The 26,470-nt window shown below is 43.1% G+C and overlaps 1 protein-coding gene across 1 annotated transcript in view; it reads left to right on the top strand.

Annotated features, from left to right (window-relative positions):
* The window catches only part of LOC126199528 (loricrin-like), a 157,222-nt gene that overhangs the window by 104,456 nt on the left and 26,296 nt on the right, over nucleotides 1-26,470 (top strand). Inside the window, exons 4-5 of the mRNA XM_049936449.1 lie at nucleotides 18,687-18,787; nucleotides 18,899-19,073. Coding sequence (XP_049792406.1) covers nucleotides 18,687-18,787; nucleotides 18,899-19,073 — 276 coding nt within the window. The remainder of the gene's footprint in view (nucleotides 1-18,686; nucleotides 18,788-18,898; nucleotides 19,074-26,470) is intronic.

Genomic DNA, 26,470 nt, shown 5'->3' with positions numbered 1-26,470 from the left:
CGATGGGGTTTCACAGGTAACTTTAGCGTAGCTTGGGGCAAAGTGCAGGCTTTATTTCATGAAAATCGGATAACGAAAAAAGAAATATATTGTGGTTTACGGTTTTATCTGAAACAGTCGGCTATGTCTGTTTCTACGAACACGCTGATCTCCAAAATATGAAACAATCAATAGATGGAGCTGTTAGTTTTTTTTATTATTTTTTTTTACGCAGTCACGTGTATTTCTGGAAGTTTACTTGAGTGACCGAATTAAGGGCCCTAATTGCATCTTCACGAATGCTAACTAACAGTGAATTTACTTGGTAGGTTATACGCGTTTACTGATTTCGATTTCTGTTCTGAAAACTCAACAACATTGCTTTGCTTGTTTTGAAGAGTTTTATTTATATTCTTTGCTAGGAAAAACAAATTTGCTTCATGATTTGTGGGCCTACCCATCACATTCCGACTTAGTTTTGTTTACGAATAAAAATACCTAGAAAATCGTCAACTTTACCTGAATACACCAGAACTGCTAAAAGATTAAGGAATAAGCTGTTTCAAGAATCCAGTGAAGATCTGAGGCGAGACTTACTGCGGCTCGAGAACATCAGCCTTTAGTTCGCCCTTTGGAAACTGCTTCCGAAAGCAATGCATGGCATCACTATGATATAGAACGTCATACATTATCTGTCTCCTCAGAATTCTCGATATCGTTTTTAACGTGTACAGCTCCCAGTGAGCGTATGGTATGCCATAACCATAAGCAAAGCACAGGCCAGAAGATGGATGTTGCAATTCTGGACCTGAGTTTCAGTTGCTTTTTGTACGGCCGACTCTGCGTAGCTTTCTCCCACGGTAGTGAAGCAAAGAAGCTCTTCGATCATCTCTCCAATCATACTGCTTCGAACGTTGTGCACACAGAGGCTTTAAAGCCAAAAATACATTTCACGCCAACAAATTCTTGGCCACAGTTATAAATAAATACCCCAGCAACGCCAGGGTTTAAGCTAGTTAAATAAGAAGTTGTTGTGGAATTGTATATTCTCTGCAAAGCACATTTATTCTCATAATGCACTTTCAACAGAGTGATCTCTCAATATTTTAGCTCATTCCGTCCAATTCGCTACTACAACTGCGACTTACGACCCACGAGTACGATTTACACGCGCCAAAACGTTACACACACAGTATTTGGACAATAATATAAAAATAAAACTTGTAAAACAGCGATAATACAGAGAGAGTCGATACTGCATTTGGACGTCTAAATCTGCGATTTGGCATTTCTCTTTACAATTGTTTTCAGGCTTAATTACAAAAATAGCAATGACAATAATTTGTAATGTAATTACGACTTAAGATTACACTGAAAATATGAAAAATAATTTTGTTTAACCACTGATTCAGTATAAATCTTTATGTTTGAACATAAATAGGGTAATGCATTGCTAACTAAAATATATGTAATTTTCAGAGAAATGTCATAAATATCGTGGTATAGAAGTACAATTATACTCACTAAGTTGTACTACCAACTCTATATATTTCCACCATAGAAATCTGTGTAACTATCAGTCTTTCAGTTGATAATGGCTGTGATTACTGATACATTGCTATAGTTTTAGTCAGAAGCACTGACAGCAGCTCTACTTCCTCTTCCTCTGTTATCATATCACAGCTCACTTTGGTCTCCTGGCATGTCTTCTACTAGGTGCGTCCGAAAAGTTATGTGATTTGTTTCAGAAAATAAAGGAAAAAAGAGTTTCAAACAAGGTACCTCCACTGGCGTTCAAAATAGTCAGACAGGCTGAAGAAATGAATTAAAATTTGTACCGCAGCTGGGACTTTTTTTTTAATTCATTTTGTTCGATATTGTTCGTTGCGTTTGGTCTGGGCGGACGTCACAAGACATCCGTTCAAGTTGACTGTTGATTCTTTGACTCAGTTTTTTTTTTTATTACAGAGAGCACGCAGTCCTCTGTCCTACGTCTTCTTGCTTACTGGGCAGTTGTGGTAGTCATTACACCACCGCAGCAATGTAGCTATCATACTGGCTCAGTCTGTCCTAATCAAGTGCTCTCTCTAACACTTCAATTCACATCTTCAGCTTATTTTCCCCTTCTTAGATCTTTACTATTGCCAAGACGCCCTAGTATTGGAATAACACCCCAGAATTGGACGTAATGAGGAAATCCTGCCTCTACGTGAGGCGTAGGTGATTTTTAGATCTGACATACTGCTGCGGTGGTGTGACGGCTAGCATACCTACCTAGTGAACAAGGAGACCTGGGATCAAATCCCGGCTAAGGCACAAATTTTAATTCATTTCTTCAGCTTCTATCATTATCGTACATAAAGACGAGACTCAAATGTCTCGCCAAAAGTTTAATTACATCACTTCAAAATAATCGCCATTACCTACAGCGCACTTCCGAGATCGGTTGGGAAGCTATTTAAAACTGTCGGCAAATGCTCGTTGCGGTATCCTTCAGAACACAGTGGTCACCCATTGTTGTATACCTGCAACATCTTCGTGCACAAAATTCTCACTAGATGCAGGGTGACTGTTCTTCAATAACCTCCTTATAGTAGATTTCTGGCGCCGGCAGACTTTTTTTCATTTTCCCACCTCAAATTAACGTTGAATGCCTATGCTTTGCATATTTTTAGCATGACTACGGTGCTTCGAGCGATTCGACAAGAAGAGTTTGCTGACTGTTTCCTGCAGCTTTACAAGCAATGTCAGAAGTCTGTTGTAGCTAATAGGTATTTTATTTGTCACTTTTGTTTCCTTTATTTTGTGAGACGATTCTCCAAACTTCTGAGACGGACCTTAAATTGTTTATTGACAGATCAGCAAAAAAATTTACAGTTTTTCGTAAGTTTCTCTGTGGTTCCAGAAGACGACTGCATGAAAATTACCAGACCAACAGAAAAATGATGCATGTCTATGGCTAGAACATCTCTCAGGGTTTCGACTGGTAATGCGCGCTATGGTGTAGTTGCACAAGGGATCAGGCGTGTCAGAACATGTAGACCAGGGGTTCCCAAACTTATCGTCTGACGGAACATCTTTTTTATTTTGAAGGTTTATAAAATTTTTGGAAAATAAGAAAAATGTGATTTATTCAGTGATTAAAATCATATTTGGGAGGGCTATTTGGAAAGTAAAGTCCGCTCGGTCGCAAAATCGAAACCACAGTGAAAATGTGATGAAGCTTTGCAGAGATGTGTTGGGCAGTATCTTCAAGCATGGGCTTTGATCGCGTTTTCACTCTTGTTAGTTCCGAGCGCACAGTGAACCTGTAGAGATGCCTAGAAAATAGTGTCTTCCACCAACTATGAGTGCCTGCTAAGAGATTTCGCCCGATTTCGCTCAGTCCACATAACGTAACTGTCATACATTTCCCTTCTTCATGTTATTCTCAACCGCACACTATAGAGGCAAAGAAGACGCTCCAGCAACGTTTACGATAGGAAGCCCCTCTAAGTGTCATCTCTACTCTCTGGCTATGAAGACAACATTTTGGCACAGACCAGCTTAGAGAATTGGCGAAAAGCACAGGCGGCTGCCATCTATGAAGAGGGTATTGGAAATTTGGCAAAACGCTACGATGAATGTCTAAATCGGAAAGGCGATTATGAAGAGAAATAGCTGCAATATGTAGCTAATTGTTACAAATAAAAGATTTTTTATTTTCACAGGGGTTGCCATTTCGTGACCGTTTGGACTTTAATGAACGAACAGGCTTCGCAATAACACAGGTACCATAATAAAATTAAGAAAAAAGTATCGTCAAAATGTTGAAACAAACGGCATGTTTTTCGCAGAGCACTTATTCACTTCACGCGGAACACCAGTGTTCTGCGAAACGCAGTTTGGAAAAGGTTGATGTAGACAAATCATCTGTTCTGTATTGTCGCATCGAATTAGCTTGCGCTTGCAAATGGACAACCCAATGAACAGATTTACAAAGCGAGCTGCTGTCACGCCTTCCCACGCAATTTGTGTCAGCGAATTCAGTGAATGGCAAGCATGTATTGACGTTTGCCGTATCACAAACGTTGCTCATATTGATCGTCTGTAATATGAGTTAAAAACTTGGAGCGATGCTATAGCCAAGGACATTGTCTGCTCTCTGTATTTTCAGTAGTTTTCACACATTTGGCTTCTGAAATCTCGGAGGTGCTTATCGATAATCCTGCATTTATTTGGTTGGTGGATAAGTTCGTAGTTTTTCCCGTAAGTTTAATAAATACAACAGCTACAGATAACAGAGACTTCAGCAGTCAGTAATATATTCTTCTTCACTATTTACTCAGTCTGCCAACGCTGGGATAACTTTTCCATTCCGCGATTGTAGAAATCGCGTGGTTTCTAGGCGAAGAACTCGTCGAGCCATGTTCGGAGTCCATTTTCATCCAGAAAGGAAGTTCATTGAAGGTAGTTTGATATAGAGCGGAGTAGGTGAAAAATCTGAGGGCACAAGATCGGGTGAACAAGGTGGTTCCGGAATGATTTCCCAACCCAACCCCTGTATAGTGTTTCTTGTCAGTCTTCCAGAATACGGGCGGGCGTTATCGTGGAATAGCATCACTTCACGCAGTCTCGTCTGCAAGATGTCTCAGTGGTTGACAATAAATGTCAGCAGTGGTGGTTACACCTCGGGGGTGCAATCCGTAGTACACCCCATCGTCGCTGTCCCATCAGATGCATAACACCAAGTTTTGTGAGTGAGCGCAGGTCTTTGTATGGGGAGCTGTTGCTTTATTTGGTCTCAGCTGTTCCTTTCTTTTCCTTATTTTAGCATAAAGACACCATTTCTCGTCACCACTAACGGTACAGTATAGGAGTCGTTAGTATTGTTCATGACCCAGTTGATGATGAGCAAGCAGAGATGCACATATGGGGACCCGCCGATTTTTGTGGCTTTGGCTTAGAGCATACGGACCCAAACTCCCAATGATTTAACCTTCTCCATGCAAAATTCGCACGATGGTGGAATAATCACAGTTCGTAAATTTTGCCAATCCTCCAATACGCTGACGTGGATTATTTTGGATTAATGCGTTTAAGCGATCTTCATCAAAACCTGAAGTTACTGAACGTGGAAAGTCACTAGTGTCGAAACGATCCTCCTTAAAAGAAGAAAACAATTTTCTTTCCTTTGTTCGTCCATCCGCATTATTCCCACCCACGGCGTAAATGTTCCTGGCTGCCTCAGCTGCTGTCACCGCTCTACTGAACTCAAACAAGAATATGTCGGAAAGGATCCGATTTCTGCACTTGGCATACCATTTTCTAGCGTCCACATTTCCAATCAGTATCTCAAACTGACAAAATGACCATAAGTAATCTTTGAAAGCAACAGTGAACCACAAATAAGAAATGAAAATCGATAAATGAACCCATAGCTACCGGAATACCAATATGCAAAACAAAAACGCTACGAACATATGAACCATGTAGTGGCTACGTAAGTAATAATGTTCAGTAACGAAAGTAACGCGTGACAGATATTTTGTACTGGGTATGTAATTTGTAGACTTAGAGAAAGCTTTTGACAACATTGACTGGAATACTCTTATTTCAAATTCTGAAGGTGGCAGGGGTAAAATACAGGCAGCGGAAGGCTATTTACAATTTGTACAGAAACCAGATGGCAGTTATAAGAGTCGAGGGGCATGAAAGGGAAGCAGTGGTTGGGAAGAGAGTGAGACAGGGTTGTAGCCTCTCCCCGATGTTATTCAATCTGTATATTGAGCAAGTAGTAAAGGAAACAAAAGAAAAAGTCGGAGTAGGAATTAAAATCCATGGAGAAGAAATAAAAACTTTGAAGTTCGCCGATGACATTGTGATTCTGTCAGAGACAGCAAAGGACCTGGAAGAGCAGCTGAACGGAATTGACAGTGTCTTGAAAGGAAGATATAAGATGAACATCAACAAAAGCAAAACGAGGATAATGTAATGTAGTCGAGTTAACTCGGGTGATGCTGAGGGAATTAGATTAGGGAATGAGACGCTTAAAGTAGTAAAGGAGTTTTGCTATTTGGGGAGCAAAATAACTGATGATGGTCGACGTAGAGAAGATATAAAATTTAGACTGGCAATGGCGAGGAAAGCGTTTCTGAAGAAGAGAAATTTGTTAACATCGAGTATAGATTTAAGTGTCAGGAAGTCGTATATGAAAGTATTTGTATGGAGTGTAGCCATGTATGGAAGTGAAACGTGGACAAGAAGAGAATAGAAGCTTTCGAAATGTGGTGCTACAGAAGAATGCTGAAGATTAGATGGGTAGATCACATAACTAATGAGGGGGTGTGGTGTGCTTACTGTAAGACCTTCAGTACACACACCATCAGATTATTTGACTTGTCGCTCTAACGAAGTAGGCGAGTGTCAGCAATATGTCTCGTGGTCTTATCGTGGCGTGTTTATCTTCTGCCGTTAGGTCAGACGATAGAAATACCACTGGCACGCTTAGAGTAGCAGATTGACGGTGACCAACTTTAAAAAGAACTTGATTAATTTTCATACACATTTATTAAAATAATAGCAAGCATAAAATTCCAGAAGGAGATTTTCACTCTGCAGCGGAGTGTGCGCTGATATGAAACTTCCTGGCAGATTAAAACTGTGTGCCCGACCGAGTCTCGAACTCGGGACCTTTGCCTTTCGCGAGCAAGTGCTCTACCATCTGAGCTACCGAAGCACGACTCACGCCCGCTCCTTCCAAAGGTAGGAGACGAGATACTGGCAGAAGTAAAGCTGTGAGGACCAGGCGTGAGTCGTGCTTCGGTAGTTCAGATGGTAGAGCACTTGCCCGCGAAAGGCAAAGGTCCCGAGTTCGAGTCTCGGTCGGGCACACAGTTTTAATCTGCCAGGACGTTTTAAGCATAAAATTACTTAACTTGGTTCTGGATGATATTTACAATTGACAATCTGAAGTTCCTTTGGTATTGGTACGTTAATCTTATTCTCACATATATCTCTGATACTTGACAAAAGAGTTTATACATTTATCTTCAGGGCTATGTACAGGAATATGGTAATCTTATTAGGCGCAGACTGAAAGTTGACTATAGACTGGTACAGACAAATGTAGACTCGTACAGACTGGTACAGACTAATGCAGACTGGTACAGATTGATGCAGACTGACTAATCGGAGGTCTGTCCACTCGTTATAATACCACGCGCATTCATGTATCACTGCGCTAGTGTGATCCGCGAGGAGAAAAGGTTCTACGTTAGCAGCAATCTCATTGGCTGCGTTACATATTAATACGCGGATCGGCGGAAGCAGAATTTGGTCCGTCTCTATGGCAGCGCCATCTCGTAGTGCAGAGACGGACGAGCGCTGCGCCTGCGCTGTTGTGCTTAGCGGGGCGCTCTCTAGTGGGAAAGTTGTGTACGCGCTGACTACGCGGAACTATGTACACATCAGGAGGTACTGAAGAGAATCGGAGAGAAATGTGTGGCACAACTTGAATAGACGAAGGGATCGGTTGGTAGGGCATATTCTGAGGCATCAAGGGATCATCAATTTAGTATTGGATGGCAGCGCGGAGGGTAAAAATCGTAGAGGGAGACCATGAGATGAATACACTGAACAGATTCGGAAGGATGTAGGTTGCAGTAGGTACTGGGAGATGAAGAAGCTTGCACAGTATAGAGTAGCTTGGATAGCTGTATCAAACCAGTCTCTGGAGTGAAGACCGCACACACATATGTATCTCTTCAGTAACGAATACATACGATACGGAATTTAGTCGTTAATTTTACCGCGGTAATACTGTGGCGGTCAGAGCTTGGTAACGACTCGCATTTCCCCTCGCAGTGCCCGTAAACATAATGCTCCCGAGCGGTGTCGTGGATCGAGAAGCTGCCCGTGAGGCCGCTCCGCGCCGCGGACGCCCGTGCGGGTGGCACGCAGCCCCGCAGCGTGGCGCAGCACGTGCGCCACACGTGTGCCACGGCTGCTGCGCGCTGCAGATTAATTAAACGTGCGCCGGCAGCCGCGGCCGCAGCCGCGTTACGGTAATTGCCGCAAAGTACTGCGCAGGCGGCCTCCCGCCTGCAGATTACGCTGCGGTGCGGCCGGCTCCTGTACTGCGCCGCCCCTGTGTCCACGTGAACCGCGATGCGCGTGGTCGCCGCTGTTTGCGCACGCCGGGCTGCGAGTTCGCTGCTCGTCGTCAGCTCGTTAAGGGCCGTTCCACAGCGCCCTCTTAGCTGCCGTGCCCAAACTGCGACTCTTGTTGCTGCCACTGCACTTGCTGTATGTTTTCATATTCTCGTCACCGTTAAATAAGCTAACCGGACAAAAACTTAGACACCTCTAGAGAAATCATTACAAGCATCATTTAATACCGTGTAATTCCGCCCCTGGACTTGGTATGCTCTAGGATTCGATTATAAAGTGAGTCCACAAGCTTGTGCAGGAACGTCGCTGTCAGGTTAACCCATTCGTTGACGATCTGGTCGTACTGTATCAACAACTTGCGGAGACGCTCATGTTGGCGTTTCACCCGCTGTTCCAGGTTTCCTGTGGCGTTCATATCAGATGATTTTGCAGACCATTCCAATTGTACTAAGCTGGAGGAGCGTTCAGAAAACGAGTCACATATTCACATACTCCTCCTGTCCGGTGACCCCTGATGTTGTAGTTTTGAAAAATAGGGTATCAATAGCATACTCATCATCCAGATATTGACTGAAAGGCAACGCCTGATCAATCAGAATGTGTTAATAATTGTCCTGGTTCATGTTAGCGTTCACGTATTAACGTTTCCCCATTAGTAAATTTGTAAAAAAAAACTGTACATTTAAACATTTATTTAAAAATAGGCGTACAACAACCGACACGTATTCCAGTTCAACATTGTGGTCAAAATTTCAAAGCATTCGATCAAAAAATTATGGAAATTTGGAAATTTGCGATTAAGAACACTTAGAGTATCTATACGGGGTGAACATTAATCTCTCTCTTCTCAGCGATCACAGGCCATGTAGACCACGCGCTGCATCAGCTAGCTGCTTCCACTACCTTCTATCTCTCGCAGCCTCTCTCCACACTGCGGAAATTCCTAATGCTGCGATGTCCTTCTCTGTGTCTTCTTTCCACCTTGTACGAGGTCGGCCCAATGGTCTTGCTGCCTGGAGAGTTCCTTCAAATGCTTTCTCTGTGATTCTGTTGTTTTCCATTCTAGCCGCATGTCCAGCCTACTGCAGTCTCCTACTTTTCAATTTCTGGATGTTAGTGGGTTGCTTCATTAACTGATAAATTGCATTATTCTTTCGAATTCTCCATACGCCATTCTCCAACACAGGTCCCCAGATTATTCTCATTAATTTTCTTTCGAAAAAACTCAGTTTTTCTCTTTCATTCTTTGTAAGCGTCCAGCTTTCTGAACCGTACAGTACTATGGGGCAGATGATAGTGTTGTATATCTTCAACTTTGTGGTGACTGACAACGCTTCAGTTTTGAGTGGGTTGCTTAGTGAGTACAGACATCTTGACCCTGAGGCTAGTCTTTCATTTATATCCATTTTTATGATAATTTTACTGATGAAACGTGATCCAAGGTATTTAAACTGGAGAAATTCAATGATACAGGGTGATTCAAAAAGAATACCACAACTTTAATAATGTGTATTTAATGAAAGAAACATAATATAACCTTCTGTTATACATCATTACAAAGAGTATTTAAAAAGGTTTTTTTTCACTCAAAAACAAGTTCAGAGATGTTCAATATGGCCCCCTCCAGACACACGAGCAATATCAACCCGATACTCCAACTCGTTCCACACTCTCTGTAGATATCAGGCGTAACAGTTTGGATAGCTGCTGTTATTTCTCGTTTCAAATCATCAATGGTGGCTGGGAGAGGTGGCCGAAACACCATATCCTTAACATACCCCCATAAGAAAAAATCGCAGGAGGTAAGATCAGGGCTTCTTGGAGGCCAGTGATGAAGTGCTCTGTCACGGGCTGCCTGGCGGCCGATCCATCGCCTCGGGTAGTTGACGTTCAGGTTTCATAACTAACCTTTTTCGTAGGACTCTCCATACAGTTGATTGTGGAATTTGCAGCTCTCTGCTAGCTCTGCGAGTCGATTTTCCTGGGCTGCGAACAAATGCTTGCTGGATGCGTGCTACATTTTCATCACTCGTTCTCGGCCGTCCAGAACTTTTCCCTTTGCACAAACACCCATTCTCTGTAAACTGTTTATACCAACGTTTAATACACCACCTATCAGGAGGTTCAACACCATACTTCGTTCGAAATGCACGCTGAACAACTGTCGTCGATTCACTTCTGCCGTACTCAATAACACAAAAAGCTTTCTGTTGAGCGGTCGCCATCTTAGCATCAACTGACGCTGACGCCTAGTCAACACCGCCTCAAGCGAACAAATGTACAACTAAATGAAACTTTATAGCTCCCTTAATTCGCCGACAGATAGTGCTTAGCTCTGCCTTTTGTCGTTGCAGAGTTTTAAATTCCTAAAGTTGTGGTATTCTTTTTGAATCACCCTGTATAATAATGTATAACGAAACAATCAAGTCAAAAAACGATGCCCTAGATTCTGATTTAACAAGCTAATTCACGACGGAATCACACAACATCTTTTATGTACAACATGATCGTACAACGTTCACGTTTCCAAAATCCAACTACTATTTTCCTCACTGCATCATTCTAGAAGCCATATCAAACTTACTTCACAAGATGCCTGTAGATTATGAAGAATTCAACCAGACCATCCATACACCAAAGCTTCCCACACGCACCAGGGATGATTTAACAACTTGATATACCAAATAACTGATCAAGCTATCGTGTTCAGATAATGTCCATAGAATGAGACTAAAATATCACATGGGCGAAATTTCTAGTTTATCAATGATAACAAAGAGAAAAAAACGCCAGAACATCAGGCAACTAATCTCACATGATACATGAAATGCATTCGCAGTTGCGAACATGGACAATCGTCAGCCGTATAATGTAATGACGACAATGAAAATTTGTGCCGGACTGGCAGTCAAACCCTGATTTCCCGCTTCGAGCGGTCGCCTTACCATTAGGCTACCCCAGTTGTAGACACATTTTTGACGACATATGGAAATTTGGCGTGGTCCACGAGAAAGACAGGCCGTGGCGCGTAAGTCGTAGTACGTGGCACTGTAGGTCTTACGAGTGCCAGCAGCCGTCTCAGGAGGGAACGAGTAACTATTTCATATACTTTTAATAATTCTTGACTGTGTTTTTAAATACTTCAAATAACTATACAAGCTCTCGATAACACACATCAGTATTAAGACTTTATTGAATACGTTTTCAGTGAATTATTGATTTCCCATGATCCCTGCACGGACCCCAGCGTTCGCGCATTGTGGCGGTTAAGGCTACTAGTGTGACGTCACAAGTTTGTTGCAGGGCCCGTATATCTCTGAAGTTTGGGTCTGACCGTGAAATGTGCTCGGGTACCATAATGGTGAGGCGACAGCTCGCGATAAGTGGAAAATCCGGGTTCGCGTCCCAGATCGGTACAAATTTTCATTGTCGTCATTCCTTTATACAACTGATGGTGGTCCATATTCGCAGGTGCCAATACATTCCATGTATTTCCTAACGGCTGCAGTGGCCGCCGTGCCCAAATGAACATTCCATCGTACTTATTAACGACACATCACTGTAAGATCGTATATAATTGCACCCGAGGTTTTTTCGACCGGAAGGTTTTTCCCTCAGCCGTAATGAGAAAGTCCAGAATTTAGAGGGACGAAGATAAAATAAGAACATGTCACTGCAATCCGTTTACAGCAAAACCCATTGAAATTAAATAGGCACCGAAACTCTCCTAAATAAATTGTGACATCACAGAACAAACTACATCTACTGTCTGAAAAGGACTATGCTTTCCTGCAGCTCACGATCTCCCTCAGAGGGAAAATAAAACATAAAGATTTGAGTAAAAGAACTTAATTATGGAAGTTACCTTGTATAATTTCTCTCAAAGTCCTATCTGGGAGTAAGAACCAGTAATTGCAACTTCAAAAAGAGAATGTTCGCTGAGAAAACGCAAACACCTCTACTATAATTGAACTATTAATCCAAAGTTAACGCTTCATTCTTCCGTTTATGTTATTTTTAAATAATTCTCATCGTCTCGGATAAAGATACATTTCGGCCAAAAATTGAAACATTTAAACCGATATTTAGCACACCAGGTAACGTTTGATTTCGAAGGAGCCGTGTTTGGAAACTAAATTATTAGAACTCAAGCCCACCTGTTACGAACCCTGTTCTTATTTTATGCCAAAATACGTTATAGCACCTATGAGCTATAATTATTCAGTGTTTTTATTAAGTACTTGTTTTTCGGAATGTTAGGTTCGGTAGGATCTTCTTTACATTATTGTACAGCAAGCCAAAGCTAGTTTCGTCTCGTCTGTGCTCATTTCTATAGAAGCACACACAGAAACACGGTACATGATTATTATTAACCTTACTTCCATGTTAGAGTTTCGAGCTTTTTCAGAATTCAATGTTTATCTTTCTGTTGATGACAGCACAAAGTTTCTGTACTATCGCTGATCATTAAAACGAATACTTACTTACGTAATCTAAATCTGAATAATAATCTAAATTACTCGTATAATCTAAATTCCCATAATTCAGAATTTATATCATGCAGTTTTTCAGCTCACGGCATTGTGATTATCTGAAATTTACTCACTGCCTGAATATCATACTCTCTGTTCACTTTATTTTATTTCGTGTTTAATTTAATCTGGAATTCATTTCTGCATCTAACAGAGTTGTCTGCATGTTTTATTCTTAAAAACTATTTACGATTCCTGATTTATAAAGATGCGAGCTTTTGATAGCGCATCAGCAATTAGCGCAGACTGCAGGATGATACGCACTTCGTAACGAGGGACGGTGAAAAACATTGAGCATACTCTTACGCACAACCAAGAGATGAGTGCAGCGCTTACGATATTGTTAGTTTTCAGGTTTCAATTAGCAGCTGATGGCGCAGGCAGCGGCTGATCGTCGACCCACTGCTATCGTAGCCAACCATTCAATTCGCGAAATGAGTTTCCCTGTGTCAGACTGCATTCTGCAAATTGAGGTGGACCGCCACCGCAATTCTGACTATTCTGCATATAGTACGGTCTAGTTAGCATACACAGAGTGAAGCGATATGCAACACTATACCTACTGGCCTCAATTGATTTCCGTTCCGCGACCGATGAGCACCGCGTCCTAGAATATACGCTCTGTGCCAATACGAAAGTGACAACAGGAGAACGACTAACAGGATCAGTTACCAAAACATAGTAGTGCTCTGTTTTGTTCCCTTGTTGTGATTAGAAATCCGTGTTCTCGGAGCTACGGTCTACGTTACAATGTGTTTTTATGCAAACCGACTGTAGTATTTGCCTGCATCCCTGGAGAAGAAAAACACTGACTTCAGAGAAGAGCCTCGGCTTGGAGGCAACCCATCCTCGTCACCAGGTTGCCGGTCGTATACTTCAGAGATTGCCCTTGTCGGGAACAGATTAAACAAGCTCGCCTCTAGTGGTAGCATAGAACAGAAGATGACTTGCGGACCGAGGGCAGACTTCATGGTTTGGTAGTTTCGTAACGACATAAATATATAGTAGTACACGAACATGTGCATTCATACATTCACGGAAAAAGTATTGGTAGGATAAGACCTTCGTGTACTGAAAAAAGAAAGACAAATGCTTCAAGGTCTTCTTCACACCATCTCATAGAATATTACAGTCAAATTAAATTCCAGATTTGATCATCTAATTGTTCTGGCGCCACATAGTAGGAAAAATGTTTCTTGAATTATACGCTAGTATAACGATTAGTAGTGAAACGCAAAAATACTTAAGAGGAATTTGTCCGAAGCAAAGACAGTACAAGCCATGAACGAAGCTTACAGTTTACTTCTCAAAATGTTTTTACGCTGTTTTATTGTACAGTAAGTAACCATTTAGGGTATCAGTTTTTTATACGTGTGCAATGAATGTCTCTTGCGCATATCAATTCAACTGTTATTCAGGTATTGGTTACCTACATATATATTCATGTTTGAGTACGAGATGATGGTCAGACGACTGAAACTGCTTGTATAAACAAAGTATTTACCAGCAGCTCAAGGCGGTAATATGACATTTTTCAAATAATCTCTGTCCCTTCCCCTTAAAGACCCTATGATTTCCGGAAAGGGACCATTAATTCCCACATGAACAATCCCTTCTGATATTGCTCCGTTTAGTCGCAATAATAGTTCACGATTTCCTTGTGGTAAAAGAAGAACCGTCACGGTTCGCTGAGGCCACAGTACTTTAATCGCAGAGCGGGAAAAAGTGTAAAAAATCAAAGTAGAAATGATAGCCTCCTCAAGAAATGGGATTTTCTCAAATGCCATTGATGCAGTTCAACACAACAGGCAGACACGGAATTACGTATTCACCATCAGAGTTGCCATGATTGCACAATAATGCATCAAGTTGGGAGGAGGGGAGATAAGACTCACTTTGGCTCAATCCTATCCTGATACTATCAGATACAGATGCGCTCTTCCAGAGTAGACGCAACTGAATTGCTCCAGTTAACCACGTCGTCCATCACTACTTCCCTGGAGTATCTACATTATCTAATGATATCTAATACCTGATTTCTAATAATATAATAATAATCATAAAATATCTCTATCTGATTTTTCCATTTTCTTAATCCCAATTACAAATGTAGCATTGCAGTGGTACGTTGTTTTATATCCTGATTGTTAACTAAGAATATTTTGATCAAGTGTCACACGTCTGAGTGCCGCATCATGGTTTCAGCGCAAGAAACGTGTAACCTGTGAACTGCCCTGTACTCGCCCTTCGCTCTCCAAGTATCCTATGCCTTGCTGTGATACCACATAAAATTATTTTTCAAGCGACTAACGATTTTCAGAACAAAAGATTGATATAACAGTTTGTTTGCTGGGGCATGCGTGGAGTGTAAGGCCAGAGAAGGAGACACTGTTTACCCGTATCTCTTAAACGCCTCAAGAGATTTCTGTTAACCATTCAAACTGTTTAATAACTTATCGTACTTAACGTCTTTTTACGGTGTTCAGCTGGCTTATCGATAACTACTTTTACAGGACATGACTAAACTCTTTCATCTGTTCTTTTCATCCTATACATACCAACCGAATCGTTCAATGTTCTCATATGAGTGGTCTATCGTCTCGTGTTGTCTCTCCACGTTTCCTTGATCTAAGACTTTACTTCTACTCCTTCTTGTCTGTCCCTGTCTTATTTCCTCTCGCCTTTCTTCCTGCGACGTTCTTTGGTTGCCATCTCAAGTATTTCCAAGTCTCCCTGACACAATGATAACTTGTGCAATGACACCATCAGACATACTTCGTTCAACACATCACACAGTGTCCATTTCCTGACTCAGCCACGTATGATTTAGCCTCTTAACAAGCACTTTAGAACGAAAAAAAAATTTCGCTACCTGAAAGAAAAAAACTGAAGCACCTACAAGAGAAGGACGAAACGAAATGAATATTCTCGGGCTGAGAGGGTATGTATGTTATTTCAGTGAGTATAAAATCAAGTCGAATTTACAAAGACCTTGGCAGTACGTTTCCCCTTATCATTGTGACGTTAGATCCCCTCTAGCCTGGACTCACGCATTGATTCGGTTGGGAGGGTTTCATGAAGCCGCTCTATCCTCTACTGTTGTAACTCAACAGTTGTAACTCGTCCTTTTTTTCTTTTTCACTTGCTGCTTACTTGTACCGACCCACCGCCTGCTTGTTTACGGTGGGTCATTTATTGCCTCTTGGCCGCTATGGCCGGTGTATGGGACTCGAGTAGCAGCTCAACCCGGCGCCCACATCTGGTCACACACCGTTGCCCGTGTCCCGCCACGTGGAGGCGCGCTTATTGTTCATTTTTGTATTTTGTCGTTTGCTCGATATCCTGAATATCGCGCACTGGGACAACAGGCTGGCCATGGTAATATCTCCAAATCACGCAGACAGTTAGTAAAGAGGCATACCATGTGTGGATCAGCATTGTCCTGTTGAAAAATGACATCACGATACTGTCACATGAGGGTTAACACATGAGCACACTAGATGTCCATGACGTACGGTACTCCGTCACATTACCTCAATCACTACCAGCAGTGAATTGAATTCATATCCGATGACTCCCCACACCATTACGCGACATCTCTGCGCCTCTTCAAAATATAGGAAGAATGGGAGCTCATCCTGGTCATCCGTGGTAGTCCAGAACCACGATTCATCACTGAGCACAATGAGACGCCATTTATCAACAGTCCATACTTCCCAGTCATGGCGGCATTCTAAAAATATCAATTTCTGCTTCTGTTTTTATTTTAACAGCAGTATGGGCATGGAACGGTAATTCCCTGGTCTGGGTGCTTCTTATCTCCGACCAACGGTGTGAGATGACACAATGTTGTAGGGAGTCCATTACTTGTACTCAGATGGCAGACGCAGATATGAAGGAGCTACATTTTGCTTGGTGCACAATACGGCAATCTTCTCTTGTGCTAGTTTGACGTGGTCGATCAGAAGCTACATGCCCTCACATTCCCATGCAGTCCAATATCGGGCCACAGTGGCATCCAGATTTCCTACAAATCTCAATGTCATACGATTCAACCAATCTGCACTAATGGGGACCCACAATGATGCCCATTTCAAACACTGTCAGACGCTGATAACGATGTTTCACACGAGTACGCGGTATCACTGTGTCCTTCACTGTTATCATTCTATGTCTAGTGGTGTTCACGCGCTTCATGTACCGTAACTGGCTTGGTAACAACACTAATCATGAACAACGCTGATGCACTCTGGGGTCCTTTCTATCTGCCATAGAGAAATGCAACTGTTATCATTTACATACACACCATGGTGTGCACGTATACGACTCGGGTGGGCAACCGGCGACCCACGGGTCGGTTCCGGCCCGCGATTGGTTTCAACCCCGCCCGTAAAAGAAATCCATGGGACAGAGAATGAGGCGCTGGTCATGTACACTGCCTGGAAGCATTTTGGACAGTTCCGCTGACGCACGGCATGTCTCTGGTTTGCTTACTGTCCACATGCACATGCCAATTTCACTGCCGCTGGATTTTAACACAAAGAGAAACACGTTTCCAGTATGAGCGCGAAGTTATGGCCCATATGCGTATCGAGACCGGTGGAAACAGCTCACTACCTCGCAGGGCTGCGGGGAGAAGTATTTTAGTCTGAGGATCACTGGATCAGTGCTGGCGACATACACGTTATTTTCTGTACTGCTTACTGCCTACGTCAGTGCTACACATTGATAGATCGCAAACGTGGTAGCATAGATTTCTGTCGTTGGTTGACTTCTAAAGTTCTGAGCAGGTTGTTTCTTAATTTCGAGCGAGTGTTCCCGTGCATCTGTACTGGGCTTATTTGCAAAATGTCTGACACTAAGAAGAGAAAAGTCCATTCTAAATATCGCCAATTCCAGGAGAAATGTTCGGAGAATTATTTCTTTGCCTTGTGGAAAGGCAAGTAAGTTTGCTGGTGGTGTAGGGGATCACTGTCTGTTGCGAAGGAATATAGTATGAAAAGCCACTTTCCTATACAACACGTTTTTCAAAAAAACTTACAGGAGAACTGAGGAAATATCAAATTAAAATATTACTTTCCAATTCGGATAATCAACTGTAGCGTAGACCACTCAATTGTTACGAATTTGGGAGGAATTTATTTACAATTTAAAAAAAGTACGAGTGCCATAAAGCAGTGTTTTCGTTACCGCTCGGCAGGGGCGCTGCTAGCAAGGCAATCCTATCGGCTCTTCACAAGGTTCATAGCTGTATCCATTTAAGATGTGGTCGTATTTCACTTTGTTCTCAGTAGTTCTTGATTTCTGGATCAATATAAAATGACTGTACTCTCAAAAACGCGTGTTTTGAGGCATAATTTGTTGGTGTGATGTCTCGGGAAAGGAGTGCCACTCATACAGTTACGTTGACACATAAATACTAACATCAGACGTTATAATTTCGATTTTAAACGCCAGGAGCGCTGCTGTCGTGCCACTTGACGAGGTATCTCGCGAGATTAAGTTATGTGCTTCAGGCCTGCTGGCCACCGAAGGTCGCCAATGCCTGGTGTACGAAGATCTTCTGGGTGCTTCCATTTTTTGGTAATGTAATGGCGTGTGACGAGGGCCTCCCGTCGGGTACACCGCTCGCCTGGTGCAAGTCTTTCGATTTGACGCCACTTAGGCGACTTGCGCGTCGATGGGTATGAAATGATGATGATTAGGACACCACAACACCCAGTCCCTGAGCGGAGAAAATCTCCGACCCAGCCAGGAATCGAACCCGGGGCCTTAGGATTGACAGTCTGTCGCGCTGACCACTCAGCTACCGGGGGCGGACCATTTTCTGGTGAGGTGGCGAGTATATAAAAAGTGTCCCTGTGGAAAGTATGTGTCCAAAACCAATAAAAGAAAGTGCTACACCTGCATACATGCGGAGCAAGTTTCGAACAGCTGTCCACATTTCAAAGCTCCCTCGAATCATTCCCCACAGCTGCGCTCCGTGTCGACTCGAGACTGAAACGGCGGCCACTCTGTCCACAGGGAAGGGCCGGCTGTACCCGGCGTACAGCCTGAGCGGCTCGGAAGGCGAGCCGGGCGCGGCGTCGGTGGCGGCGCCGGACTACCGCTCGCTGCGGCACCCCGCCCACCACCACCGCGAGCGCGACCGCGACCGCGACCTCCACCACCACCAGCTGTACGGGCACGCCGTCCAGCCGCAGTACCAGCACCAGCTGCAGCACCTGCACCACCAGCAGCAGCAGCAGTACGCCCAGATACAGGCCGGCGGCGGCGCGGCGGCCGGCGGCGGCGGGGGCGGTGGGGGCGGCGGCCTCTCGGACACGCCCACCTCCGAGAATGCGTCCGACGCTACGCTGACCGACTCCGAGCTCGCCCTCGCGCGCGACTCCACGCTTCTCGTCCATAACGGTCAGTCCCGCTGCGCCGCTCGCCCCTGGCTGCTTATACTTAACTGCAGTACACGGCAGCACGGTGCCGATCATTGAATATTTCTGAACTGCCTAAATTTGTTACGATAAATCGAGAGATTCCTTCCTGATGAGCATTGCAGCCTATATAAATTCAAGAAAAGTAAAGTGACTTCATCGAAAAGAAGCATGTGTACGTGCCTTCTGGCTTCTTATTGTAAAGTAAACATTATCTCCCCCCCATGAACCATGGACCTTGCCGTTGGTGGGGAGGCTTGCGTGCCTCAACGATACAGATAGCCGTACCGTAGGTGCAACCACAACGGAGGGGTATCTGTTGAGAGGCCAGACAAACGTGTGGTTCCTGAAGAGGGGCAGCAGCCTTTTCAGTAGTTGCAGGGGCAAGAGTCTGGATGACTGACTGATCTGGCCTTGTAACACTAACCAAAATGGCCTTGCTGTGCTGGTACTACGAACGGCTGAAAGCAAGGGGAAACTACAGCCGTAATTTTTCCCGAGGACATGCAGCTTTACTGTATGATTAAATGATGATGGCGTCCTCTTGGGTAAAATATTCCGGAGGTAAAATAGTCCCCCATTCGGATCTCCGGGCGGGGACTACTCAAGAGGACGTCGTTATCAGGAGAAAGAGAACTGGCGTTCTACGGATCGGAGCGTGGAATGTCAGATCCCTTAATCGGGCAGGTAGGTTAGAAAATTTAAAAAGGGAAATGGATAGGTTAAAGTTATATATAGTGGGAATTAGTGAAGTTCGGTGGCAGGAGGAACAAGACTTTTGGTCAGGTGAATACAGGGTTATAAATACAAAATCAAATAGGGGTAATGCAGGAGTAGGTTTAATAATTAATGAAAAAATAGGAGTACAGGTAAGCTACTACAAACAGCATAGTGAACGCATTATTGTGGCCAAGATAGACACGAAGCCCACGTCTACTACAGTAGTGCAAGATTATGAAGCTTCCACAGGGTAGAGTAGCATGGAGAGCTGCATCAAACCTGTCTCAGGACTGAAGACCACCACAACAACAACAACAGCCATTATCTGCAGATAAGAGCGCATCTTACTTTACTTTCTGTTTTGCTATTTCACATACGTGAACTGAATGTACCTGCTCTGCAGTAAGGAGCGAGCGGTAGGTTCCCACAGGCAGATGATCATCTCGCGCTTTCGGAGCTGCGGATACAGAAATCGCTCGTGACGTCAGCAAAGAGATACGTAGGGAAAACACATCTATTCTGGCACGAATCAAGTAATTGTTATTAATAATTACTTGGTAACGAAAGTTGCCTTTTGCTACTCAGGCTTTAGGAGGAGTCTACAGGCCATAAATACCATCTTTCAGTAATTTTACGACGCCAGGAAACGTTGATATTAATAAATAGATAACTTCGGCAGAACCGAAGATGTACGAGAGCTCCTCGCAAAGTAAGGTCCTACCGACAGTGAAAATCAAAAAGTTTTTTATTTGCAACAGTTAGTCACATCTTCCAGCTATCTCTCTAAACAGTCGCCGCTCCGTCTTATACATATGTCGTGCGGTTGTACAGACTTCCCAGTACCCTCGTCACAGACAGCAGCCGCCTGTGCTTTCCTCCAGTTCTCTACGCTGGTCTGCCATTCGTTGTTTGTGCCAGAATGTTGTCTTCGTAGCCAGCGGTTCAAATGGTTCAAATGGCTCTGAGCACTATGGGACTTAACATCTATGGTCATCAGTCCCCTAGAACTTAGAACTACTTAAACCTAACTAACCTAAGGACAGCACACAACACCCAGCCATCACGAGGCAGAGAAAATCCCTGACCCCGCCGGGAATCGAACCCGGGAACCCGGGCGCGGGAAGCGAGAACGCTACCGCACGACCACGAGATGCGGGCCAGCGGTTCGTTTGAGCAGAGATGAACAACAGACGGAACCTATTAAGGGCTGTATTGTGGGTGATCAGACACTTCAGATCAGAGACGCTGCAGGAGCGTCTTCATTGCCCCTGCAGAATGCGGCTGCAAATTGTCTTGAAGAAAGAAACGCATGACACTTGTGTTATGTGGGCTGCATAGCTTCACACGCGAAATCTCTCGCCAGACCCACATACCCACACACTTGGCGGGAGACACAGTTTCCTTTCTTTTTCTTTTTAAGGCGTTTCTAAATGATCACTTTGCGCTACGAACTGAAAAGAGCGACGAGAAGCGATCGACGGACGATAAAGACACCGCCAAACACATCAGTCCAAAGTTCCATCGAATTTTCACAGTGGTTTCCATTTCGCGCCTAATCGGACCTTACTTTCCGAATACGCCTCGTACGGTCTTATGCGAACTACACCGATTGTACGCCCAAGTTACAGACTGTGCGCCATAGTCAAAAGTCGTCGATAGGACGCCTTTCGATCTAGTCTCGCTGCAGACGATACTCTTGTATAGTTATTAGTTAGCTTATAATCAGTTAGTTTATAATCAGTGCAAACAAGTTCATTTTATGGTGTTTCTTCAATAAACGCACAACGACATCCCGTGTAAAAATCATTTGCACAGAAGAACTTCCTCCAGCTTCATTGCGTAAAACATAGACAGTAGTATTGCACTTTCAGAAGCCGACGGCGCTGCTGCGGCTCTGCAAGGGAACATAAAACTACGATAGCATTTCCACATACCAGGTAGGAAGGATTTCTACTCGGCGGCACACTATGTCAGCTCAAGAACGGACTGGCTCAATAATAGCAAAACTCGGGTGGGAAAGCGTGGCCAGCTACACTGTACACACCTTGTACAACCATATACGGACTCACCAGCTAAACCGAGACATTTCTGGAGGTTTAGTACGAGTGGGGGATTCTTGCATCATTCCGTGATTGTGTCCATTGAGGATCCTAATGATGTTATGTATTCCCACAGGAGACAGTAGTACTGGTCAAAATTAGAAGATAAGGTCGTATGATTATACAGGGTGGTCATAAACAGTCTGAAAGACGTATAAGAGTGTTGCACGGTAGACTGCGCTGAGAAATAATTGATACGAAAAAAATTCGCACGCTGCACCGTTTCCGAGTTAATTAGCGTTGAAGTTGGCCAGTCAGGCTGTTACTCGCGCACATTCATGCGGCCTGTCAGATAGAGTTAGTGTCAGCTGTGTTCATAGCGTAGATGATAGCGCACAAGATTGCTCTGTCCTTGGTTTGGGTTTGGTCCTTACTATTGTCCCATGTCCAGTTTTTGCATCACTGTCTTTTTCAGTTTGGCGACGTCATTCTGGCGGGCCGTTTGAGTTTCCACGCCTGGTAGGCAAGCTTCAATGCTAATTAACTCGAAAAACGGTCCAACGCATCGAATTTTTTTCTTAACAGTTATTTCTTAGCCCAATCTACTCTTCAGCTCCTTAAAAGCTTTTCGGACGGTTACTGACCGCCCTGTATATTGGAAAACAAATACGAATTGAGATAAGGGCCGTTTCAATTGCGACGAGCGATGTGTAGCACATTGGTGTGCAAAGCTCATAGACGAAAGTAACTTTCGCATGATCTGTCACCGTCAAGTAACACAGCTCGATGAAACTTTGACAGTACATAGAAATGCTACAGTAAACTACAGAACGTAACTGGACGAAATACGTACTAAGACGAACAGAAATGACAATTTTATTCGAAAAATAATTACACTGGAGTCACCACGATTCATTATTGTCACCTGGACATTATCAACGGCGGGATATGAATCTAAACAGCGTGTATGCTCACCACTGACGGCAGTCAAATGCTCTGCAGCGTGCGTCCATTCTGCCCATATAGTTGGTAGGCTGTTCTTGTAGTAGGGCATTCCATTCCTTAATCAACGCGATCGACAATTACTGATGGTCGTTGGTTCAAATGGACATGTTGCAATTTGTCTTACGAATTCATCTTACAAGTGGTCGCTGGGGTTTACTTCGGGGAAAAGGGCGGTCCAGGTCATTTGCCTATTATCATCTGTTCACCAGAGCTCCACTATGTACACTGTTCGGAGCGGTAGACTAACCGATGAGTGTCCTGTGTTCAAGAACCTGAAAGTCAGTACGCTCATGTAACATTGTGACTGTCCAAACCATAACACCAGACCTCCAAAGCGATCATGTTCGACAATGTTCCTGAGAGCAGTACCTGTTTCCACCTCTCGCCATAAGAGGATAAGTCCAGAATCGCTACTGAGACTGAATCTCGCCTCATCAAAACAGAGCACAGGACCCACTCCTCGTTGGTCCAGTAGCTGTACTGTTGGCACTATCGCAAACGGCGCTATCGACGTGCGAGAGTGAACAGAACCTAACGTACTGGTCGTCAGGAAAAGAGAGCACTCCTATGCAGTCTCCATGCCATTGTGGAGAGTGACAAGAAAGATCCCTAATAAAAACGTGGGAAGTTTTAACAATCGAGGCTGAAAAGGACGTCGATTGAAAAGTTTTATAACGCTTTGAATCCCAACTAAGAGAAAGTAGTCTTTTTCGTTCATTATTTACGGGTATACAGTCCATTAAGAGCAGTCGGTAATTTTTCATGGGAAAATTTGGATGGATGAGTATTCTGATCCCATTTTTGTATAGGAAGTTTAAAGTCTATCTGTTTGTGCAAAAGCCGCGCGGGATTAGCCGAGCGGCCTAAGGGGCTGCAGTCATGGACTGTGCGGCTGGTCCCGGCGGAGGTTCGAGTCCTCCCTCGGGCATGGGTGTTTGTGTTAGTCTTTAGGATAATTTAGATTAAGTAGTGTGTAAGCTTAGGGACTGATGACCTTCGCAGTTACGTCCCATACGATTTCACACACATTTGAACATTTTTTTTTTTTTGTTTGTGCAAAGCTACAATCATTATATCGTGTTCGAGAAAGGTCTAATTATAACAAAATGGTACAGCAAGAACAAGGATGAACCCGTAATCGAGGCATATGAAAGCACAGAGCAAATTCGTGTAGCAGATGAGCACTGAGTCATAAGCTCTTTCACGTTTTATTTTCCGCGTTTCCCTGAACCGACTAAGGCTTCGACAGGACTTGAAGCTCCTCCCTTTGCTTCCTATCGTCACATCTTTCCATGCAGATATAGCGTTCTGTTTTCTGCTTTTCACCTAACAAACAAGGAAATTATGAAGTAAGTATTCTATAAAGAACGTCTCTAAAAATATTTAAAAAATCGAAAATCTTTGATAAGTTGTAGTTGTACCCATCTGATAACGTTTCTATACTTAGAAATTAGTAGTGCGCTTCGGAATATGTAAATAACTACATTGGTAGCAAAAGCAACTGCGGGTAATGGGACTCTGTACTTCTCTTAATGACAACTGATAACTCGTGAAATATCACCTCTACATCCAGACAATGATAGAATAACCCTGCGGAAAATGCACTTAATCCACGGTGTTGTTTTCATGAACATTTCAACATTTTTTTCTCTCTTTTAAAGAAACATTTCACTGAAAACTTTAAAAAGTGCTTAGTGCGGTAATACAAGTTTCAACAGATCACAGATGCCGTTAAAATGTTGTACCATTCGTTGAAGGCAGAGAAACACACAAGAGCTGCTTTCAAGTATTATGAAAATATTACAGTAACCAGGAGCGTCTACAGAAGTCTGCAAATTAGTGCAGTAAGAAACATCTCTGTAGAGTTACTACTTTTTAGTCTGGATGATAAAGGCTCTCTTTACAGCTGTCGCTGGGTGTAAACTTTGAAAGCAAAACTTCTCAAGTTTATGACACGCTGTGAGTTTTGAGGACACACGATAGTTCTAGACTTTAGTTCCGCCGTTGGTGGAAGAAATAGAACGCAGAGGGTAGGGTGGGAGACGGTAAGATAGAGATAATAGAACGAGCCATAATCTCGTTGTTAACCGACTTTGGATAACGTGCAGGAGATTTAAGTAGCTCATTACCGTTTTATTGGACAGTAAAGAACGTCTCTAAAAATATTTAAAAAATCGAAAATCTTTGATAAGTTGTAGTTGTACCCATCTGATAACGTTTCTATACTTAGAAATTAGTAGTGCGCTTCGGAATATGTAAATAACTACATTGGTAGCAAAAGCAACTGCGGGTAATGGGACTCTGTACTTCTCTTAATGACAACTGATAACTCGTGAAATATCACCTCTACATCCAGACAATGATAGAATAACCCTGCGGAAAATGCACTTAATCCACGGTGTTGTTTTCATGAACATTTCAACATTTTTTTCTCTCTTTTAAAGAAACATTTCACTGAAAACTTTAAAAAGTGCTTAGTGCGGTAATACAAGTTTCAACAGATCACAGATGCCGTTAAAATGTTGTACCATTCGTTGAAGGCAGAGAAACACACAAGAGCTGCTTTCAAGTATTATGAAAATATTACAGTAACCAGGAGCGTCTACAGAAGTCTGCAAATTAGCGCAGTAAGAAACATCTCTGTAGAGTTACTACTTTTTAGTCTGGATGATAAAGGCTCTCTTTACAGCTGTCGCTGGGTGTAAACTTTGAAAGCAAAACTTCTCAAGTTTATGACACGCTGTGAGTTTTGAGGACACATGATAGTTCTAGACTTTAGTTCCGCCGTTGGTGGAAGAAATAGAACGCAGAGGGTAGGGTGGGAGACGGTAAGATAGAGATAATAGAACGAGCCATAATCTCGTTGTTAACCGACTTTGGATAACGTGCAGGAGATTTAAGTAGCTCATTACCGTTTTATTGGACAGTAAAAGTATTCCACCGTGCCCTACCATCATTTCATGCCTCTGTACTGGTAACAGGGCAAGCTAATAAGAGCTCACCTGTGCCAGCAGACACAAATGGCATTGAATTCACCTCCTACATCAGAGATTTTATTTCAAGTAAGACGTTACATAGTTGTATAAATGGCATAGTGGGCCTCGGTTATTTTTCAATTTAATAATTCGGATTTCATATCACTATTCACAAAGAGGAGAAGTCGGCGAATATCTAAGAATGTCAGTCACTATATGTGGCAAACCAGATCAACGCAAGGAAACTTACAGATAAGTCGGGCAAGAATTAGTTCTGATGATAGGTAGTAGTCACGGGAGGTGGGTAGGCTTATAGTTACAGGAAAAATTAATAGCATAGTACCAATTTACACATTTCGTGAGACTGAGTGTTTGCTTTGGCAGGCAAAAAAAAAAAAAAAAAGATTAGGAAAAGTATGTAAGATTTCAACAAAGAATATCAGGTGTTGATGGCTGACGGAGAAGGAAACAGCGTGGCTAAAAACGAAAAGTACAGTATCATGGATGACACTACAGTACCACTAAAATTTTTGTCGTTTATGGCAAACGAGGAAACAGGAATCTCACTAAAACTGAGGTTGAGAGGTTTGTAGCAACCACCAGCTATTGCAGTCGCTCAGTAAAGAGAATAAAGAACGATG

This window comes from Schistocerca nitens, chromosome 8 (genome assembly GCF_023898315.1).
Source record: "Schistocerca nitens isolate TAMUIC-IGC-003100 chromosome 8, iqSchNite1.1, whole genome shotgun sequence".
In the NCBI taxonomy this organism is placed as follows: domain Eukaryota; kingdom Metazoa; phylum Arthropoda; class Insecta; order Orthoptera; family Acrididae; genus Schistocerca; species Schistocerca nitens.
This window is presented reverse-complemented; position numbering and strand designations above follow the sequence as displayed.